At 41.3% G+C, this 23,808-nt stretch overlaps 1 protein-coding gene across 5 annotated transcripts in view; it reads right to left on the minus strand.

Annotated features, from left to right (window-relative positions):
- Positions 1-16,555: 16,555 nt before the first annotated feature.
- Positions 16,556-23,808, minus strand: part of TRPM3 (transient receptor potential cation channel subfamily M member 3) — a 352,377-nt gene continuing 345,124 nt past the window's right edge. For 3 of the 5 annotated variants that reach the window (XM_071730911.1, XM_071730913.1, XM_071730912.1), the window contains one exon: positions 22,136-23,668. In XM_071730911.1, the coding sequence (XP_071587012.1) occupies positions 22,225-23,668 (1,444 nt within the window). In that variant the 3' untranslated portion in view covers positions 22,136-22,224. Of the gene's footprint in view, positions 23,669-23,808 lie in introns of all 5 variants that reach the window. The other 2 variants (XM_071730914.1, XM_071730915.1) reach the window with 1 other exon arrangement.

Raw genomic sequence — 23,808 nt, forward strand, 5'->3', positions numbered from 1 at the left:
TCCAGTGGCAAGCCCTCCTGGGATGAGCACCTCCTCAGTGGTTCTGTTGCCCTCTGCCCTGTTGGAGGCAGAGATTGCAGGGTAGGCAATGACCTGGAGTTAGACATCATTACTGTGATGACAACTGATTCTCTCCAGATCCATAAGGGGAGCGAGAGGGTGGTGCTGCCTTCCACAAATTACAGCATAATCAGCCAGGCGGAACTGAGAATTGCAGAAAAGGGTAGATGATCAATGCCTGCTCTTGCCTCCTGTTTCTATCTGCAGGTCCACAGATGTAAAATAATGAAAAGGTCACAATTCTTTCTATTTTCAGACATGAGGTTTTCATCTGTGCCTGGGGACGAAGCAGCTGTATGTTGTCAGCAGTCCCCAGACAGAGGCATTGTGGCCAGGGTGAACTCAGATGCTGGGAATCCTGGGGGAATGCACTATCTCCTTTGATGCCACTTGGAGACCAGAGCACTGTGTCCTTCTTCCCCCAGCACAGCTCTGCTCTATAATCTCCTGCCTCCCTCTTGCTGGGGGTCCAGCACTTCCATCAATAATTGTATTCTCTATCCCTTTTTTTGGCTATTTCCTCCCTTGAAACTTTGTCTGCCATGAGGGCAAGTGAGACACCGATAGTGATCTGCAGCTCTCCCCCTTTCACTGTGATTTTTGGTTTTTTAGGAACCAAAGAAAAAAATTGCCTCAACACCTGATAGTAAGAAATTTCATCTCTGTAACAGAGAATGTATGTGCTGAAACCATAAAGAGTGTATTAAGATGTTAAATATATATGCATATATATATATCTGCAATATATGTGCACATACATATATATTTTATACATAGGTATAAAAGAACTGCATATCTCTATATATATGTGTGTGGTTTTTTAGAGACTATAGTTGATGACTTGATGAAAGCTTTTGATGTAATTAGTTGTCAGAATGGTTCACTAGTCTTCATTTCTGTTGCTTATTCAGAACTATTCCAGCTCTCACATCCATTCCCTACCAGTCATCCTTAGACCTTGACTTTAGTGTAAGATCTTTAGCCTAAATGACAGTGTCTAGGTCTGACTGAAATCTTCTCCTTCTTTTATGATCTGTAATATGAATAAGGAGCAAACTTTCATCAGGAGGCTGACTAGCATATGGCACTTCAATCCCAGGAAGCATGATGCACGAATGTACTCGTGACTGAGTTACTGCAGGAGAAGAAGAGATAAACAAGAGTAGGGTTCAAGTTCTGATCCCAGGATCTGGGCATGGGTTTAGTGTATGTGCTAGCATCTGAATGTTAGACCCGCCAAAGAGGACCTGGATTCTGCCACACTCCAAGTTTGTGGACTGGTTTTGTAAGATTTGAGATTGAAGGTTGTGCTTGTGTTATCTCAACCTTTTAAGCTCGAAATGCTGCAACAACACCTGATTTTGTGGCATGTGGCTTGCTACTAACTGTTTGGGATTCAGTTCAGTAATCTGCAAGGCTGACTTAGGGTTGGCAGTTTGATGGAATTTGATTTCTCCCTTTCTCCAGTTCAACAGCTTTTATTTAGTTGCATGGATGTGGTAAGAGCTCACCGAAAAGGGCAAATAAATTAAATAAAACATCTCTCTCGTCAGGAGTGGAAAGGCAAACACATCCTATTGCCATCACAGGTTATGTTACAATGGTGTGTTATGGAGGGCTTTTGCAGACCTGTGGCTCTGTGTGGTAATAGCTATGAAGTTTCCTGCTCGGGTGGGGAAGTCACTAGGAAGACACTGAGGTCATTCAGCCCCTGATGGGTCTGTATACCAAGAAAGAGTACTTTGATATTTGGTTGTCTAAAAGGAGTTGAATTGGAGGTGGGCCTACTTTTGGGTAGCTTTTTCATATACAGAAGATATGACTCACGTTGAGAATGTAATCTGAGATTTGAGAATATGCGAGTATTTTAGGAATACGTGTGTACTCAGTGATGAATGCAGTAGAGTCTGTATCAGAGCAAAGGCTGTTTTTCTGAACTTTTGTGTTGAATTTTGTGACTCATACATTTATTGATTTTCAAACTGTTATGTATATTTACAATGACAGATCAGTACTACTGAAGCATCAGAGCTTATAGCCCTATTTTAAAATGGTTGTATTTAAAAGTTAAATTAGCATAGAATTTTTTTCATGAAACATCTAAGTAGGATTCTCTTGCTATCTCTGTTGGCCTGAAAGTTCAAACTGAACTCTAAAAAACCCTATTAAGTAACATTTTCTTGGCAGATTTTCTGACAAAAATGTTTTCATCTGAATATATATATATATATATATTTTAAAATCCTGGATATGAGTATAGGGACACTTTTCATCTCTGACAGATTTGTTGAATATATAACGTATATTCTGTGAAATGTATGTGAAACCAGACTTAACAAGTCTGGCAAGGCAGAATTTTCTTGTGATGAGTACTTCATCCTGAGAAGAGGCTTCTAAAGAACTGGTAGGAACTGCTAGTGTTGGTGGTACAGCAGGTGTTCAAAATCAGGGAACTCAGTCAAATGTCTGCATGTGAATTTATATGCCTACTTTTGAAATCCCTGGCCATGAGTTGACAGCTTATGAATTTTTACAGGCACTGGTGTGTGTATCTGTATTGTGTGAACTTTGAGCTGAGGATGTTTGACAATAGGTGGTTATAATTTTTCACTTCTTTACAAAGCCATAGAAATGAAAAATCATGTTCCAATTACCCAGAATTTTTAATTTAATGTAATTTTATTTAATTTGATTTTATAACAAAATGTCTTTTGGCTATAGATTACGTAAGAGAGGTTTTAATATTTTTTACAATCAGTTTGGCCAAGCCAGCTGTTTACAACTCTCCGACTAGTAGTTTTGTATTATGCCTTTACCCTTAGCTTCCAACTTGTGTCAGGACATTTTTATAAGGGACAGTTTTTTAAGATATTTTTATGGTAGCCTCACAGAAGTGGTCAATAGAAGGCAAAAGACTAACTCAACTAACTCTGGCGATTTTCCTTCTATACCCTGCTATGTAGTGCAGTACAATAATTTTATAATTCTTTGCAAATGCAGATAGCTGTCCTGAAAATTAATCTAATTTTGCTTTTTTTTTTTTTTTTTTTTTTTTTTTTTTTTTTTTTTTTTTTTTTTTTAAGAACAAGGAAGAGTTGTTAAAACCTCTGTAACAGTCATGCCCTACAAGAGAGAACCAGATATACTCAGCAAACAGAGTAAACAGAGCAAGTGACAAGGCATGCCTGAAAAAGAACAGGACTCTTTTTCCCCAGTACTTGAACTGGACACTTTGTACTTTGCTGAGAAACAGGGAGAGTGGAAATTGCTGTCTATTTGAAATACCAGAGGAAGACAGAAACGAGATACCACCTCATTCACCCCAGCTGTGAATGATAAACACTGCATAGGCTCTTGCTTCTTGCAGAGTCCTCTTGGAGAGACACAGCTGTGCCCCAGGCTGTTGCTGCTCGCATCCGTCTGGCTGGATGAGACCTCGCTGCTGTGCTTGTTCTGTGCCTGTATCAGGAGGAGCCCAGGCAGTGCCAGCTGCTCTGCAGGTACCAGCTGAAAAACCAGACATGCACTTTACAAGGCTGCAGTGTAAGGGAGAGTAGGAAATGGAGAGGGAAGCAGAAAGACACAACTTGACAGCACCATACCACCCCATCAGCAACCTGAACAGATGAGTTTTCTCTAGGCATTGAGCCTTGTGCAGGACTTTAAAGGACTCCTGGTAGAGAGGAGAGACCCTCCTAGGCATGAAAAGCAGATTATGAGGGGGAGCTGGCATCATGACTGACTGGAGAAACAGAGAACAGGCAGGGCATTGAAACTAAAACCAAATGCATTAGCTAGAGGAGAGGAAGGCAGTCATTCCTGTGCAGTCATATCCACATCAAGTGGTCTCCTCTGCTTATTGGTCACTGCTGAGAGTCTGCATCCAAAGTGAGGCAAAAGTGGCTCAGTCCAACAGCTTGTTGTCCACTGTGGCCATTTGGATTTTGGAGTTAATTAGGTTATGGCTTAGTTAGAATGTCTGTAATTACACTCTCTGCCCACTCTGGTGATTCCTACTGAAGTTTATAATTTTGTAAAGCAGTAACTAGAGGAGAAATCCTGCTGATGGATAGGATCAGATGCTTTTAGTACAGGCTATAAATTTAAAACAAGGTCATAAATTAAAAAGGTCACAATCAACTTGAAAATCAGATTTTCTTTCTGACATCGTTTTCCATATTGCTGCAGATAAAAGAGAAGATTCTGTCAAGTAGCAGTAGCTGCACTGCTTCATTAACATTTCTGCATTAGGTGTAGCATCTAGATTAATTTTTCCTTTTACTTTTTCCTCTGGGTAGTGTGTTGGCTTTTATGTGGGTCTTTCACAGCAGTACAGGAGTGAGGGGCACTCACGAGTTACTGAGTCTTTAAAATGAATTTGAATTATTAAAAAAACTAGACTTTGACTTGTTGATCTCTTTTAGAGTCTGTCTATCACATAAGGTACAACACTGCACTAGCTCTCTTTTTATCTGAGAGTAAGCCAGGATTAGTACTGCTGAAGAGAAATGAAATGTAACTGGTGTCAAGTTCAAAGGTAAGAAGGAGACCTTTTAGGGGTATCCCCTTTTGTATTTTTGGAGACACGGACAACCTCCACTTTCCAGTAATTGAAGTACACCACTTGAGGCTTGGAAGCAGAACAATTGCTCGGAGAATCATCTTTCAGCTTCCTGGCCTTCTTTGGTGTCCAAGAATCAGGACGCAGGGACAAGAATGAACAGTGTCCATGCAGTGCAGAACAGTGGGGCTGGGATCTGGGCAGGGACCACCATGGGGCACCAGGCTGTGGGGAGCTGGTGGCCTGTCTGTGGCTGGTTGTGACAGGAGAAGGATCTGTGCCCCCTCCCAGATGCTGACCCTGGAAGTGACACCAGTTGCTACCAGTCACTCCATTAATTCAAGCACAAAGCTGAGGTGCTGCAAGCTGCATCTCTTCTGTATTCCAGTATAATTAGACACGAGGAATGGTGGGGGTGAATGGGTGGGTTATTTCCTTTAAGAAAAATGCAAATACTATATGTATCCCAAACAATTAATTTTAATTTTTTAAGTTGCACATACACAACAGGGGCTACACTTTGTAGTGCCCATATAGCCTCAGTTAGAACCCCAGGTCAGTGTGCTCAGCAGTCTTTAATTATATGATTATACACCATCTTATCCATGGGATTTTGCCTCAGTCTGTGCACAGGATGGAATTGCTTTGGGAATGAATAAGAGGTGAGGAGCAAAGGAGGCCTTTGTCTGCAGGAGTCAGATTACATTTTTTTCTGTAGTCCGAATAAAGCTGATTAGTGTCTAACAAACCCACATGTGGGGGAAATGCATTTGGATTTCGGTGTGGTTTTTTAGCATATTTCTTCTCAAATGGTATTACATATTTTCCTTTTTCATTGTTCTTTCCTTAAAAAAAAAAAAAAAAAAAAAGGAAAAAGAATAATTTAGTTATCAGGGAACAGAAACATAACTATAGCTTCCTGGATTCCAGATTTTAATTTGACACTTTTCTCTCAGACACAAACTGATGGTGACAAGGCCCTTTCCAGCTCTGGTTGCCACTGGGGGGAGGAGTGTTATGACTCCCTTCCCCTGCTTCTCTCAGGAGGAGGTGGAGAGCTCAGCTATGGCAGCTAAGCAGACAGATGTAGCATGCTCAAGCAGAGAGGAAGATTGTGTGGTTTTGGGTGAAGAAGGGCTGGTTTTGCTTCTGTAATTTTTCTGCATCCTAATGTATATTAATTTTTCTGAAAGGACATTTTTTTTTGGTCACAAAATATCTCCCCATGGAAAGCTTCCAGTCAGTGGAGGAAGGATAGGAGGGGTTGCTAGGAAAAGTAAAGAAAATCTGATGGAGAAATCTTTCTCTGAAGGTCTGGGGTCTCCCCTGCCTCTGCCAGAAAAGCTCTGATGGGTTTGATTAAGTCACTTCACTTAAACTTTTTGGAGTCACCGTATCTCCCTTGTTTTCCAGATACCTGATACAAGTTTGGAAAGGCAATATATGTTTACAGCTGCAGAAAAAGGCACCAAGAATACACAAAATGGATAATATAAAACACTCTAGAAGTTTGGATGGCAATTTTTTTCACATTGTGTTTCCACAATGACAGAGTCCTTTGTTTACTGGAATTATAAACACTTAGTCATGTCAAAGTTGTTACAAAAATAAATTCATAAACTTGCAAAAGCACTTGATAATTTAGCAATGGCTGCCGCAGAAAAAAGTCTGAAAATGAAAATTACAGGTTGATCTTCAAGAGCAGGGTGAGAAAAATGTGCAGGGATTGATAAGAAAACAGCACAGCAGCTCATTAATTTAAATTAATTATCTGGTGAAGCGGAGGAGGAAGGAATAGTATTTGAATGCACAAATCTATCATTTTGTGCCAAAGAGGGATGCATAGATGACCCTTTGATTGTTATCTTTTTAGGGCTTTGCAATTAAAATAATGTTTCAGATGTAGGAGATAAAGACACTAAAGATGATAACTGGTGCTCTCTGAACCTTCAAAATACAATGAAAGAAAAGTCTGGGGTTCATTTTACACTTACAGTTCTGAAAGACCTGAAAGTTGTATAGAAATTGTTGAATTACTTGTATTAGAACAGCCTTATTATTCTGATGCCGCAGTAAGCTGAAAAATGTCAATAAATATCTACTTACTGTTTAAGGGATTTACTGTGGCTGGGTCTGTGACTGTTATAAATGAATTTGGTAACTTAATTACAAGAAGAATGTTTGGCTGAAAGAGAAAGATCAACCCTTTGAGAATTTTCATATCAAATGACCCCTGAAAAGTTAGGTGCTAAACACCTTTGAACACCTGACCCCGAGTCACAGCCTAACTAAATAGAAGTAGAAATCACACAGAATCACATAGAATTGTCACAGTTAGAGAAGACCTGTAAGATCACTCTGTCCAACCATCAGCTACCCCCGCAAATAAATTAAAAATATATGTCAACATATGTGTCACCATGTCACCCTCTAGAGCATGTCCTGAAGTGCCTCATTTACATAGTTTTTAAATACCACCAGCAATGGTGACTCCACCACTTCTTACCTGGGCAATCCATTCCAAGGCCTGACTACTCTCTTAGTAAATAAATTCTTCCTAATTTGTAGTCTAAATCTCCCCTGCTGCAACTTCAGGCCATTTCCTCTGGTCCTATCATTATTCACTTGAGAGAAGAGGCCAGCACCCACCTCACTATAACCTGTCATTTAGCTGTATAGAGCAATAAGGTCTTCTCTCAGCTTTCTCTTCTCCCAGCTAAACATTCCAAATTCCCTCAGCCTCTTCTCACAGGACTTGTTCTCCAGATCCTTCACCAGCTTGGTTGCCCTTCTCTGAACTCATTCCATCACCTCAGTGTCTGTCTTGCAGTGAGGGGCCCAGAACTGGACACAGCACTCGAGGTGCAGCCTCACCAGTGCTGAGTAGAGGGGCACAATCACTTCCCTTCTCCTGCTGGCCACACTGTTCCTGATACAAGCCAGGATGATGTTGGCCTACCTGGCCACTTGGGCACACTGCTGGCTCCCATTCAGTAGGCTGTTGAGCAGCACTTCAAGGTCCTTCCTGTCAGCTTTCCAGCCACTCTTCCCCAAGCCTGTAGTGTTGCATGGGGCTGTTATGGCCAAAGTGCAAACCTCATACCATTGGCCTTGGCCCACTGATCCAGCCTGTCCAGGTCCCTTTGCAGAGCTTTCTTACCCTTGAGCAGATCAACACTCCCACCCAACTCGGTGTTGTCAGCGAACTTAACTGGGGAAGCCCTCAATCCCCTCCTCTAGATCACCGATGAAGACATTGAACAGGTCCAGCCCCAAAACTGAGCCCTGGGGAACACCACTGGTAACCAGCCACCATCTGGGTTTAACTCTGTTGGCTACAGTTCCCTGGGCCTGACCATACATCCAGCTTTTAACCTAGTGAAAGAGTATCCCTGTGTATGCCATGATTCACTGGCTTCTTTAGGAGAATGCTGTACAAGATGGTGTCAAAGGCTTTACTAAAGTCCATTTAGACAATGTCCAATGGGGGGAGGAAAGTGGTTATCAATTTTCCTGTATATTTGTATATATTTAGTAATTTTTCCTTTTTATCGTTACTGTTTTGTTAAAGCTGTGTAGTTTAGTTTCCAACCCATAAGTCTCTCTCCCTTATTCTCTCTCCTTTCTTTATCAGGGAGGGGAGGGGGATTAATAGAGAGCATCTGTCATTTGGTTTAATTGCCAGGACAGTGTTAAACCATGACAGATGCCTGCCCCTTTTTCCAAAGGAGGTAACCTCTGCTTTTTTTTGTAGGTCTCAGCAAAAGCTTCCTGTTCAGCCAGTCATCTTCCATGCCATTTTGTATTGTGGTACATGGGGACAGACTACTTCTGCACTTTTAAGATTACCTTCTTGAAAAATGTCACCTTCTGATTTCTGAGTTGTGAGCCAACAGGTGTTTTCCCGCCACCTAAAAGCCTGTGTTTTGTAAAAAGTAGGTTTCCCTTGAAGCTTTAGTTGAAGGAGTATTTTCAAGTGCTAGTTTCAGACTCTTTTTTTTTTTTTTTTTTAAATATTCTGGTCAATGAAAATTTTACTGCTTGCAAACAGTAAAAAACTAAGGAAGCATTTTGCAGGTATTAGACAGACCATCCCAGCAGTGATTCTGAAAAGACTAACAGTAGTCCATGTGCTGCCTGCTAACAGAGGTGAATGTTATAAAAATAAATTATGGTATTAATTAAAATATTGGCCAAAATACTGAGGCTCAGTAGTTGACCACAAATGTTCATGTTAGTGGCTCTGGAACAAATTAATGTATTTTAATCAACAGCATGGTAGGAAGTGAGCTGCAGTGATCACCTAACTGAACCTATGTACTCTAATCACAGCCAAAAGCTCCAGTCTCAGGGTGTACATACAAACTATTCCCATTAAAGATACTCTTCTTAAAACACCCTCCTTAGCAAGTGCTTAGCTCTTCTGTTATGTATCTCCATTGCTGTTTCTGGTCCCTCAGTTTGAAAGCTACTCTTTTCCTCTTCGCAGCACTTCCCACCAAAGGGGGATGGTGGTTTATGTTATGCCCTCTCTGAGGACAGCAGTGACCATACAGTTTATAGCAAGTGGCTTGTAAGCTCCACAGAGCTCCACTTGCTGAAGGTCCCCAGCTTGCTTAACAGTTATGGGCAAATGGTGTGAGTGGATCCCTCAGGACCGAGGCACAACACCCAGCAAGTGAAAGGTCTGGCTCTGTGGAAGGCACAGCCTTGCCACGGCGGGAGACCCAGCACACCAGTGCTGATCAAAATGGGGACCCGACCCAATGGAGCCCTGCTCAGGACTGAATCTCAAAGGAAAGCACCTCAGGGTGGGTAATAAAACTTGCACTGCTTAGCAACAGATCATGGGTGTGCACTGTCCTGCTTTGCTCATCAGTGAAGTTGCTGGTGCCAGGCAGGTGCTGCTGTCTGAGCTGTGAGATCCGCAGCTGGTGCCCATGCAGGGGTACGTGCAGTCAGGGGGTGCGACAGCCACCCCAGCTGGCCATGGCAAGGAGATAAGCAGTGCTTGGGATCTACATACCTGGAGGGAAGAGAAATCTCCTGTGTTTCCATTACAAAGTCTTCTTGCACCCTACTGCACCTTTGTGTCTGCATGTACTGCCATGCCTTGCTCCCTGCGCAGCTGGGGGGTCATTACTCTGGGATGACCAAACCTTTCATTGCTGGGAGCTGGATGGCTGTGATGTGGTAAGTGGATAGGTATGGCTCTTGTATAATAGCATTGCTATACTGATCTGAAATTATTGTAGTGTTGTACAATGCAACTGCAAATTCAACCCAGGGCTGCCTAATTAGAAGTCTGACTAGTCAGGTACCTTCCACTTCTTCTTCTGAAGCTGCCCAGAATAGTTGGCTCCTGGATAGAGGAGTTCAGCCTGCATGTCCACTTCAGCTGAGTGGCTGTTTGGCTTAGGGTACTGTCTGTGTCTGTGTGGCAGCAGTGGGTTGGCAGGTGTCAGCAGGTAAATGTTCTAGTTATTTTATTTGCAAGGTTTGGCTGGGAAAATCACTTGGAAATGCTGACAGAAAGGGGGAGTAGAGGGGAGTTTTAGCCTTAAGTTTTCATTGATTACGGCTCTGACTAATCATCAGCTATGAGTCACTACCATTTGTGGGCACAGATAGGCTTTAAGAGACTGATGTGAGATTTGGAAATCTGTCTATCAATAATAATGTCAGTAATAGAAACATATGCCTGCAGTGTGCTGCTATAACCGGAATAAAAGTTGATTATGAATTCTTTTCCTTCAGCCCTGATTACTGGGACTGTAGTGCTGGCAGCTGCTGCCATACTTTGCCCCAAATCTCTAACAATAGCTTTTGCACAGAAGTTCAGGGCTTTTAAGTTGTTCTGCCTTATTGAAATGAGATTAAACTTTGCATGCAGCTACTATGTAAATTCTGATGAATCATTGCATCCCACATGGTTTATGAACCACCAGCATATATGAGAGGTGGGCTGAAATGAGAGGTTTTTTTTGTAGAAAGACATAAGAAAAGTAAGGCTGATATATCCTGTTAAGAAAATTTTGAGGCAACTCTTACTCATCTGAGTTTAGATGCTGCTTTATTTGGAACTGAGAGCCAACATCACTGATCACATTGAGCACTGCTAATCAGTTGCTTTCTTATGAATAGATGGGAGGGGAGATGTGATTGCCCTCTACAAGTACCTGGCAGGAGGTTGTAGTGAGGCAGGTGTCAGCCTCTTCTCCCCAATGACTAGAGATAGGACAAGAGGTAATGGGTTCAAGATGCACCAGGGGAGGTTCAGCTTAGATATTAGGAAAAATTTCTTCACTGAAAGAGGGGTGAAACATTGGAACAGGTTTTCCAGGGAGGTGGTGGAGTCTCCATCCCTGGAGGTATTAAAAACACAGGTATATGTGTCACTCCAGAAGATGATTTAGAGGTTAAGGTGATGTAGGACTGACAGCTGAACTCAGTCTGGAAGGTCCTTTCCAACCATAATGATTCAGTAATTCTATAAAAGATGGCAGAAGAAAGCCCCTTCCAAATTCCAGATTAACAGATTGGTTAAAGGCATCATATTGCCACAGTAGGGGATTAAAATATTTAATACTCATCTTCACCATTTTCAGTACTTTCTCCTGTGTAGTGCTTCTGTTGGCAGATACATAACTGAAGAGGAGTGTCATATAGCACTGGATCTTCAAAACAAGGGAATGTCATGACAGTTTAAAGCACCTGTGCACAAAAGTTAGGTTGATGTATCTGCCTAGATGTTGCCTAATGCAGTAGGTGCCTGTGTGTTCACAACTGCCTATGTTTTTCCTAAGTCTCTTTGGTGAGACACTCCCTGTACCCTCTATATATGATTTTCCAAAAGGGCCAGGCTCTTGGCTGGTATTTGAAATCTGTTATGGAATCATTAAACAGGTTTCCCCCGTCTGCCTTTTTATTTTTCTTTCCAAGCCCAGGAGGCTTAAAATAGGTCAACTCAGAATGTGCATAATAAAACAGAGAGCAAGAGAAACAGCTGGTTGTGTCATTGGTGTCCCCTTCTATTATACAGCATATAAAAAGCATTATGAACTTTGAAAGATTTCCTACATTTTGCAGTCCCTTCTCTGTCTGAGACTCTTCAAATTTCGCCAGGGGAATGCCTTAGCTTAGCTTTGCTCTGGGCTTTGGAGCCATCTGGCTCAATGAACAGCTTCAAACAGTCTCCTGATGCAGTGGTTTCCCCAAGAATAGTCACAGATGGAAAAGTGCTTAGCTGCTCTCTGAGGAGATGTGAGACAAAGATTTGACTCAGGCAAATTTACCTTAGAGGAATGATTGTACCCTATTTCTCCTGTATGAATACTGTGAGAAGAAGTGTTCTTGATCCTGAAGAATGAATATAGTACAAACACACTTTCTCTTCATGTATGTGGAAGCCAAGAAATGCCTGGTCAGGAGATCTATGTCAGCTTTCTCAGGGGTTTGGGCATTATACAGCAGTGAACATGCTCAGAGAGCATCTCCCACTGACTTCCATCCATCCAGCATGCTCAGCTGTATTGCACACAAGAAAACAGTGCCAAAAATTCAGAAAATGAGAAGGCATTATCATTTAACCTTATTCATCAAGGGTCTTGTTCTCTAATTGAAGGACAGTGTAGCATGGTGTATGACATTGCAAGATTGATGCCAGTTGCCCAGTGCATGGTTAGTACAACACTTTTTGTGGCTCTCTGTCTCAACAGATTTCCAAAAGTCCCTTGATAGAAAAAAGCTTTTAAAACAGACATATTTCCATTTCTATGCCTTTCTGTACCCAGGCTCATTTTAAACCCAGAGCAGGCCTTTGCTGAGGAAGGTTTTGTGGCAGCAGTGGTGTACAACTGTGCAAAATTTTTACATCTCCTATTCCAGAGAAGCAAATCAAGGCTGTTGGACCTACTTGTAGTCTAGCACTTCTGAACTTTGAAAGCTCAACTACAGCCTTCTAGTAGGGAAATCCACTAGCAAGATGGAAACCTGTATCTCTGCTACACAGATTTCTGTGATAAAGGCCTTGAGTGAGGAGCATTCTGTTAGTACTTTCAGTGTCTGATGCACAAATGACCCGTCATATGGCTGGAGGTGTAAATAAGTCCTCATCAGTTCTCCATGTGTACTGTGTGTAAGGGGTTGAACTTGGTGATCCTCATGCGTTCCTTTGAACTCAAGAGATTCTATGCAATCTCCACAAATTCTAGCTGATAAAGTAAAAAACATTGCTGCTCATTGATTTTTGTATATGCATGCAAAATTCAAATATTGGTTTTGTCATTGTTAATATTTTTGCATGGACAAAACTTTCTTTCCCTGGTTGTGTATACCTTCAGCCAGGAAACAAGCCAGAAAATGTCAGCCTTAAAGACTGTAATGTTTAGCAATTTTCTGAACAATGAAAATGCTATTACCTGAGATTACCTGATGAGTTCCTTTATAAGAAATAATGTTACCGTCCCACTATATAATTAAGTTTCAAATTGAAGATGATTTCCACACAAGCAGTTATGCTATTTATAGAATATTTTTCAACCTTGAGTTAGAAAAATTGTGATGAGCATGAATAGTGCAAGTAGACCCACTTTTTCCTCCAGAGCCTCTTGCTTTACATAGTAGTAGGTTTATCCACCCGAGAGTCTAAGTCCCAAGATCTAGAGTCTACCTAGGGAAGCATAATTTAGTTCAGAGGGCTTCCCACTACATCCTGCTGGTGTTCATAACCCTTGATTGCTACTGTGTTTAAACCAAGGTTCACTGTAGTTCAGTCAGCAGTCTCAGGGTTGCAGTGTCACCTCTGTCATGCCAGGGCTCCGCTTGTCTCTCCCTATGGGGGGAGGGGGGGTACTCCTGTGCCACCTACCTGACCTTTCACTAAGGAAAGAGTCACACAGCTGTCCCGGAGGCAGCCCGGGGAGCTCTCTTTTGTTTTTGAGGACTCCCAATTCCCTCATTTGGAGCTGTAGAGATGCTTCTGTGTGGCTGTGTCTCCGAGAGGAAACAGTGACATCCAGCGGTCGCTGTGACAGCGAAGTGACAGCGCATGATGCAGACGCTCCAATAGGGACAGGGACAGGGGCAGGACAGATGCCGAAGGAAAGAGGTCTGAGCTGCCGTGATTCCTGACCAGGCAGATCCCTTCTTTTCCAGTGTCCCTCCTGGGTGGAGCTGACTGACTCACGCCTTTCAAATCAGGGATTCTCGGACGGCAGAACTTCATGTGCCATGTTATTGGAAATGCCAACTGGGATACCAGGACCTACTCTCTAGGATAGAGAGGTTCCGGCTGCTTTGTACTAACCTGTCAGGTCAGCCAGCTCTGCCCTCAGTGTCACTTTATGAGGCACAGTGATTAGCTCTGAATGTATCTTTAAAGGATGGGAATACCATAGACACAGCAATGTGGGAACCACAATTTATATAGCATCACACAAACCCAGCCCACCCTGGATCAAGTGTGTTGTTACCTTCTGGACCCACCTCAGCATCCACTGATGTAGATTGTGGTTCTCACAATTATCTTAGATCATAACTTCTACTAAAAAGTTAAAATGTAGTAATCTGATTGTAGGGTCAGTTCCAGCAGAGCAGAAAAGAGTAATTACTAAAAAACCCTACCTTTTACTAGAGGCAAGACAAACTTCTTGGTGCTTTCTCAAAATTTTAGCAAATAACATATACTGTGCATCACTTTGCATTGTATTGTAGCACACATTTTGTAAAATGCTTATTTAAAATAGAAAATCCAGTGCTAAGCCAGTGCTAAGTTTTGAAAGAACAGTAGCTTTCCTATCTTGATTACAGTTTTCAGCACATAATTATTTCCTGCAACTTCTTCTGAAATAAAAAAAAAAAAACCCTCAACAAAACATGGCTAACTTCCTGGTGCACCGAGAACTAAGGTCTCAGTAAAACTTTAGTGTCTACCTCGTATTAAGTGTTGTTTTGGTCCATAAGGTACCTACTTTTCTGCCTATCTCCAGGACATGAGTGTATATACTTGCTTGGAGATGAGGGGGAGACATTATGGCTTAAAATGCACTTCTCTCGCAGAGGGGAGATGAAGGAAACAGCTCTGTGCTCCAGTGAGTATTGAAAATGAGTACTTTGCATTGCTTAATTATATAAGGGTTTGCACTTGATTTATTTACGTATGATTTTACCGTGGAGTTTTTAAGCCTTAATGGGTTTTTTTGCAATTCTACCCTAGAAGGAATGTAAACTGGTCAAAATTGTCAATGTCCTTTCTTCCTCCCTCTATTGGCTGTGCCATTGTCTCCTGCCAAGTCAATGCTGAAGTTAAGAGACACAGAGGGCCCATCCATTCCCCAAGGTGACAGCTTGCACCCATCCCTGATGCTAGTGCATGTTTGGATTAAGGTAGGCTTAGTTTCCTATCTAGATTTACCAAGAAACCAAGCAAATATTCACAGTTTTCAGGGAAAAATTTAAAGGACTGTAGTGGTAACAAAGACCCTAGCTATGCCTCTGCACAGTGAGGAAAGGGATAGGAATATCCCTGCATTGCTGTGTACTTCCCATCGTGACTGCTGCTCCTCTCTGACAGGGCACAATTGAGGTGGAGATGAAGGCAGTCCCCGAGAAAGAACTAGATAAAATCATAGGATCATAGAATCCTAGGGGTTGGAAGGGACCTCGAAAGATCATCTAGTCCAACCCCCCCTGCCAGAGCAGGGCCACCTAGAGTACATCGCCTAGGAACGTGTCCAGGTGGGTTTTGAATGTCTCCAGTGAAGGAGACTCCACAACCCCCCTGGGCAGCCTGTTCCAGGGCTCCGTCACCCTTACAGTAAAATAATTTTTTCTCATATTCAACTTGAACCTCCTATGCTCCAATTTACACCCATTATCCCTTGTCCTATCACTGGTCACCACTGAGAAAAGCCTAACTCCATCTCCCTGACACTCACCCCTTACATATTTGAAAACATTGATGAGGTCACCCCTCAGTCTCCTTTTCTCCAAACTAAAGAGACCCAGCTCCCTCAGCCTTTCCTCATAAGGGAGATGTTCCACTCCCTTAATCATCTTAGTAGCTCTGCGCTGGACTCTTTCAAGCACTTCCCTGTCCTTCTTGAACTGATAAAGGAATTTAGCATTTCTTTCTCAGAAATCTGAAATAACTCTTTGAACCATTGCATTCCTGAAGTGTGACTTATTTGTACAGAACTGTTTTAGATAATATCTGATATCTGTTGTATTCAATCAGGTACTTGTTTCCTGTGTTTCTTTCAGATTTAGCTAAAAGATGTTTTTATCTCAATGCAGGCTGATTTGTGGAGGCAGTGGGTCCTGACCTTGGCTTATTTTCTATCAGCATCTTTTTTTCCAGCATTTTTGTGAGGATGTATCAGATCTAGTTACAGCTGCATGAAGAGAGAGACAGTAGCTTCTCTCTTGAGGAAAGTGAGATACCACTTCAGAGGATGCCATAGGCACCAGTGGATTACTTGGTGCCCTTTGTTTTTAATGAACCTTCTTCAGTCACAAGAGCCAGTGATGCCACCCAACTGGGTAGACATACAGAGGAGCATGCCTTTCCCAGTTTATGTGGAATCAGTTTTAAGAGGTTCTGTAATCAGTGCTTATGCTTCTCCCCCTTGCTGTGGTAGGAGCTACAAATAAAAGAAACTATTCCCTCCTTTTAAATAAACACATGAGAAGTACATCTGTCTTGGTTCAAGTTGAGGTCTGATATGGACCATAATAAGGGACACCTGAATGACACAAGATCTCAGAGGTGGAAATAACTTAAATAATCCCAAATAGTGTAGACCATTTGGTTTTCTTTACAGGTGTAAAATTAGAACTAGAACAGTGAGAGATCTTAGTGGCAACTGCCATTGAATCATGGCTATATTACTTTCAGAGCAAATGACCATAAATAAACGCTCCATCCAGAACAGATATTTTGAACTACACCTCTTTTTATTGCAAAACAACTGTTACAGAAATTTCAGAAAGTTCTACAGTAGTAATTGCCAGCATCTGCTTTTTATCACGCATCTAAACACAGTCTAAAAGTGCATTGTGAATCCAGTACACCTTTGGAAAGGACTATTTTTCCTAGTGATACACATTTAGACAAATCATACTTGTAAAGCTTCATATTAGTAGGAATTTGTTTAAAATGACATTTTAATAATTTTTCTCCCTTTATAAATGATTGTTATACACTTACAAATGATAGCTCAAATAATAAACGATTAAGTAGCTATTAGTATAGCATATTGCAAACACTGTTCCAGACAGCAGTAGCAGCATATAGACTCTCCTCATGTTCAACAACTGCAGTGGTGAAAGGATATATCTTTAATGCAATTTAGTTGTGTTCAGGCATAAAATAGTATTTCACAGCCAATTCCCACTTCTGTCCCTTCCCCCTCCCTACCAAATACTAAAATAAACAAGAGTTATCACTTCCCTGCAGCAGAAACAGCAGCAATTTCATATTAAAACAATTTTTTTTCCTAACAGCATTTTGAAATAAGTACTGTGTGGCTCTACAAGAGATCTCAAAGCATACAGAAAAAATTAAAAGGTCAGAGATTGTTTCACAACCAGTCTGGCTCAACGGTTCAGTCATTAGACTTCCCACTTGATAAAGATTTAGGATAATCTGTGCCATGACTCAAAGTAATACATGGTTAGAAATGCAAACTAAATCTCTGACAAGTCAGAGAGCTCCACTTAAACCCATGGATTTTCTGCAGATTTGCACCAGCATCATGAAGACCTTAACCAGAGTCAATCTTGGAGCAGCGAAGCCTGTGTGACCTGCAGCATTCACCCTGTGACTGGCTATAAAGCAGGGTAACTCTCACTGGGATGTGGAAACTCAGTCCCTCCACGTTCATCACTACTGCTGTGATGCCAGCATGTTGCAAGGCCAGTGAACACTATCGAGAGGAATGAAGGGTTTCACAAGGTAAGCAGACAACCCCCAACGCTTTGCTTCTGCCCAGATTGGATCGTGCTGATATTTGAGGTGGATGAGGGAAAATTCATGGTGGAAAGCTTTCCCATTTCTTTTGAAAAAAAGATGATCTATACCCAGCGTCTTTTAACAGAACTGAAAATGCAGCCTTTGTTGAATAAATTGTTCATATTTGTGCAAAAATGCAAATATACTATTATTTTTAAGCAGGGGAGAGATACTGTAACTACTGAAGTAATCCTAGGGAAATCCAGGAATGACCAGCTCACATTTTCCCTTCTGGTGATTATCGGATCCTCTTAAGAATATAACCTGAGCAACAAGACTTTTATGCTTGTTTTGAAATTTTGCACCATGAGTTTACAGAGAATTTTGCTTCACTGGCTCACTCTAATACCTTAGGCTCTCGGGACAGACACTTGTTTGCTCCAACTGCAGTCATTGGACTAAGGCTGTGTGCTGCTACCAGCACTTGTTTTGAGCAGCTATCTGTGTAGTTGCATTTTCCATGAGCTGACAGTTTTTAAGAAACAAATGATTTTCTTCTCATACAAAAAATATACCTAACTAAGATATTTATCCCCAGACAAAAGGCTATCCATTCCACAAAAGGTACAAATCAGTTGTTTTACCAAAAAATCTATAAATGGAAAATGAAAAAAAGCAATCTATATCTGGAACCCAGAGGGATTTCCTTATGCAGATGAATGGATGTTTTGGTTTTTCATTATATTTTCAAATTATCCCCTCACTGCCATTTGTTAACTGGCACTTGTGCTAAGAACAATAATGTAGCACCTTATCTCTTCCAAAAAAAGAGAGAGCCAAATGTCTGAGCACTGCTGTACTTTCGCATTTTGTGTTGAATATTTCAATTTCATAAAATACAATTGTCATTTAAAAATAATTAAAAAAATCGCTTGTTTGCTAAAGATCAAACATAATGGAAATCATGTAAACATCCAAAAACTTGAATTCATTCCTAACTGGATTCATCTTTACAGGCAGGCAATAGCAAAATGTTCAGTCTCATAGTAGTCCAAATAAACTCATGGAACAATGCATGCATTTTCATTGACACAAAAAAAGACTGGACTGTAAGCAGGAGAAGCTATTTCAGTCATATCACACTGTTACTGTGAAAGCATAATGTGCTATAATCCAATACCTAGGACAAGTGTATACCCCAACTGTAGAATAGCATCACTTAAACTGGAAACAACAGAACAAATTACTCTAGGAAAATATTTATAAAATACTATACACCACTTCCTCAGTTGGCCATCATATGTAAACAAACAGCTAAGTTCAATTGCGTTTCAAAATATTAGTTCATTTCATTTATCTTATAATCTTTTGCATAACATGCCAGTTCATCTCTCACACTATCACAACTCACCTGTCACAGCCCACAGTGGCTCATTAGAGGTTTATACATCAGCACATACAGGCATTTACGTGGAGCTCTACAGAGAAATGTGTGAAATATACCAAACTTACACACTGTGTCCAGCAATGCATATTCCATATTTAAGCTAATAATTGAATAGTGGAACTTAATGCTTGATGCAACATGTGCTATTTTATTGAATGTTACAGATTTACACACAAGACCTTATAACGATATTAAAACTGTCCTGTAACGTTCACTAATATTACCACATGTCACAACTATACTGTTTTATATATGGGAGATGTGTATATATGTGTGCATATATATCTATTTCATAAGCTAACTTTTGATACAGAATATGTCATATGGCACATGCTATAGCTACATGATGATGGATGATAAGACTTTTACTCTCACTAAGCGGTCATAATAATATCTGGGGTGGGTAATCTGGTCCCATTGCAAGGACTGGTTGTTTCACCATCAGATTCAAAAAGGAGCAGTTTGATGCAATATGTAAAAAAGAGGTGAAGATAGAATAATCTAACATCCATCATAATATATCCTATAGACACCACATCGTAGAATAAATGGGAAACATTCAGGAAAAGTAGTGTTCTGACATCTTCCAATCACACTTTTAACATCTGAATTTACATTTAATAATGGCAATTTTTAAGAGGTAAATAAAGTGTCCTGTTTCATTTTGCCTGGAATGTGTGCTCCAGCTCAATAAAGTGCTGTATCCTAAACATTTATACAGCTTCTGGGTTTGGCAAATTCCTTCACCCTGACAAACTAAGCAATGAAATCTACTCCAGAGGAGAGCCCTATGCCTTTAACTAACTCACTAAGCTCTGTTGAGGAATTTCTAATCAATCTGAAGTTCCTCTAGAGCAGGCCGGTAATACAGTGAAGGTAGAAGAAAGAGTCCACAAACAGTTTTAGCAGACATTCGTAAAAGTAACAAAGAAAACAAAGTGACAATATCCCCCTCTACTCACCAAAGATAGATAGATTTGGAGAAGCCTTAGGAAAAGGCTGCTAGCAAAAGTTGGCACATTTGAAGCAGATTGTTAAACACAAGTTCCTTTGCCCCTGGGCATTTTGCTGTTGTTCAACAATCAGCCTGTCACAAGCATGCTTCATAATGCACAGAAAGGTTTCTGACCTTTCTTGGTGTTGCCATGTGACTGCAACGCTGCACATGGGCTGCAAGGCAATTGCATAAACATGGTGTCTTGGTGGAATTTAGCTCATTGAAAGCCTGATCACATAGAAGAAAGCAGGGAACACATGGACGTAAGAAGTACGAAACACGTTGTTCCCAAGCTTAAAGTCCCCAAGCTGCATTTCTTTTTCCTGAACTTTCCAACCTAGTGGCGCAATACCTAAATATTATCACCTTCTTTGCCTCTTTTCTCGAGGCTGATGATTATTTTTATGTCTGGATTTGTTGCCTTGCAGACTTAGCTCTCATACAGCACTGAGTCTCCCAGGGTGAGATCCCAGTGAGAAAGTGTCAGCCTTCTTTTTCAAAGCTGCCTTATAGATTTGGAAGATAACTTCCATTTAAAAAATTGAAAGGATGCATCCCACTCACATATGTTCATTTTTAATAACAAAAAGTAGCTGGTTCTACACAGATGTTGGTCACTGTAGAGATGTTTCAATTTCTAATAGCACTGTCTTCAGCACTTTAGGAGCTTAGAAGTTGTGGCTCCGTCCAGGAAATTTTGATCCAGTTGCAGTTTATGCTTCTCTATGCTCTTCACCTTTTGCGTGCTTTTCCACCTGTGACCACCATGATATCTTATGAGGAGTTTGAAATTCTGGTTGACATTGCGGACCCTTGGAATGTGAGAAGGGTCAGTGGAGTTACAACTGTCTTCAGCCAAAATCCTTAACTGTACTGCCTTTCAGATATGCTTTCTTTTAGTAAAATGGCCATGATGTGGTATTCTGCTGAGCAGAGGAAGCCAAGTGGCACTGTTGGCTTTTGCTCTTTACAGACACCAAAGCAGTTTCACTTTGGTTTCTTAACTTACCTTAAAAGCATATATACTTTTTATTGTCTTCCACGTCTGTGTCAAGAACATCTTCCCTCAAGCAACTTCAGTCTGACTGTATTAACCTGGATTCAGAATGCTTGATAAATCTTGTATAGTTTGAAATGTTCAAATACAGCTGTGTCCTCACAGGGAAAAAAAAACAACCAAAAGAAGTTGTATCTTTTTAGGTGAGGGCATGATGTGACCAATTGGCAGCTCAAATGGAACAACAAGAAGACCCTGATAGAAGCCTAGTGGATAAATCCCCCCAATTTGTGTATGTTATTAAACAGAGCACTGACAACCTGACAATGTTACTGTTCTCTGCTCTGATCACCTTAGTCTTACTGTTCCATCACATCTTTTGCTTTAGTGAGACAACATATTGATGACAATTGTGGTAAAAAAATAAATATATACTATTCCGCTTAATTACATTCTTCCTGAGCTTGCTCAGCTGTGCTAGAATCTAGAATGTCTCTTTTATACAGGAAATCACCTGATATTTTAACACAAATTCTTCCTCCATTTAAGCTGCAGTACAAAAGGCATTTCATTTCCCTTTCTGCTCTTGAAAATACAAATTTTTGTGGCACTGGAAGTCGATACAAAAAGAGAAGTGAATGTTGCGCTTGTTATCTTGTTCATCTTTTTTCATTTCCAGAAGTGTGGGATGCAAAGGATTTGGGAGGCTTTAGGTTTTGTTTGCTGCCAGTTCCTATGGAAGTAACAAATGCTTTTCATCAGTCATCACCACGGTGAAACAGATGAAAAAGTTGTTACTGGAGTTTAGAATATCTAATTTTTACATCTCTTTTTGCCAGTTAATTCCTGCATCTTAAAAACTTGAATGATGATCTTCTAACAAAAGGCAGGTTTCTGAACCTACTAATTTATTTCTTGTGACTTCATAAAGGGGGCTTGCTATTCCTACTTTTTACTTAAGTCTTCATAAAGCTTTCATCCCTCCCTTTTTCCCTAAGTGCAAATGTCAGGTGGGTCAAGATGCAGTAACTCAGTGGGAGATACTGAGTCTGACAATGCGCTCCCTTGACCAGTGGCTGATGCCAACTGGAGTTGACACAGTGTGACGTGTGTTGTTTTTGGTTTTTTTTTTTTTTTTTTTCCAATTCTGCTAAGAAAAATGAACCGGAGTGCAGATGACCCTTAGGCTGCTGGTGAGCTTTGTCTAGGCCTAGCTGTGTTTGCTTTCAAAGCTGTAGAAGGCTCCCGTGTTTGACAGTCTCCTCATGGACAGGTTATCCCCTCTGCTCTCTGGCCTTGAGGACTTACTTCTCTGGAAGGGGTCTCTCAGGCCTGTTGCATTTTGCTGTCGGTCAAGTTTGTCACTGATGGAGTAGCTCTTCCGTGTGTGCTGGGCATACAAAGTGTTTGACTCCTCTGCAGAGTAGCTGTTGGCTCGCTCTATTTTTGGAAGTGGGATGCTGTTGGGCAGAGCGGTAGCACTGGCATCTTGAGGAGGTAAGGGGAACTCCTTCCTGTCTTTGATCTCGATATCCTCATGATCAGAGCTCGGGTGGGTTAGTTCAGCTTCTCTCTCTGGGTGGCAGGATCCCAGGTCTTCCATTTTGACTCCAAGACTTCCAGGGAAGCTGGCCCTCTCTGCGATGGCCTGCGGAGCGCTCACACACCTTGTGTCTATGCAGTCTGTAATACTTGTGTACTCTGCTGTTTTGACTGGGACACCCAGGCTGCTGAAGAAACTTCGAGATGGAGAGAACATAAAGCTGTGGGATTTCACAATTGGTGTTTCCTCCAGAATATATGGAGTTGTAGCCAGATAACGACTGCTTTTAGATCTCTCTAAAGTGTGGTACAGGGGCGGGTCAGAATCCCAGGGGATCTGGCAATCTGCAATTTGTGAATAGTCTGAAGAAAATGGTCTTGTTTCTATTCCAGAGGTTTCCCCGTAATCAAGACTCCTGCCAATTCTTTCACCTGGTGTGCCGCTAATGTATGCGCTGTCAGGTAAAATAGAAGAGGCTATGTGAGCCTGCAGCTCTGGGTCTCCGGTACCAAGAATATTCATGGAGCTCTCAAGAGGCTCCGTGTCAGAATGTATCTCATCCATGGCAGAAACATAGATATCTATACAAGACGAAGGCCTTCTGGAGTCTGGGGCAATTGACAAGGTGCTGGTAGGGGCTAAAGGAACCTTTCCTTCTTTTGTTATTGAGTGGGAACTGATAGTCCGATGCAGGCTTGGAGATCTTTCCTTAAAAGTGCTTTCAAACTTTTCCAGTGCATACTTGTCCTTCATATTCGTTGCGTAGAAAGAGTGGCTTCGCATGCGGGGCGTGATTGTAGGAGATGTTGGGGACATGGACTCTTCTCCTGTAGGATCTATACTCTCTTGAAGTTTGAAAGTATTTCCTTCCTGACTATTGAAGCTACTCTGCCTTACAATGTAGGCTGCATCAGTACAGTCGGATGAGGTCCTGGATCTTATCTTGATTGTCTCACCTCTGTCTATGCCAGTCATCTTTTCTAAGGCAATTACCATTCGTCCCATCATATCTTCCAGCTGAGCAAGCCGGATGTCCACAGTCTGCAGAGAGGCCTTCATGCAGTGCTCTCGCTCATTTACTTCTTCCAGACGCATGGCCATGTTCTCTACCCTTTAAAAAGGGAAGAATTAAGCAGGTTAATTTCTGCAAAGCACTGGTGATTAGCTAGGAGCAGGCCTAAACAAACAGGGACAAAATAGGTCTTAAAATTCAAAGCCAGTCTATACCACCTCATCTGCTTCAAAACCCTG

Source organism: Heliangelus exortis, chromosome Z, assembly GCF_036169615.1.
Source record: "Heliangelus exortis chromosome Z, bHelExo1.hap1, whole genome shotgun sequence".
Classification (NCBI taxonomy): domain Eukaryota; kingdom Metazoa; phylum Chordata; class Aves; order Apodiformes; family Trochilidae; genus Heliangelus; species Heliangelus exortis.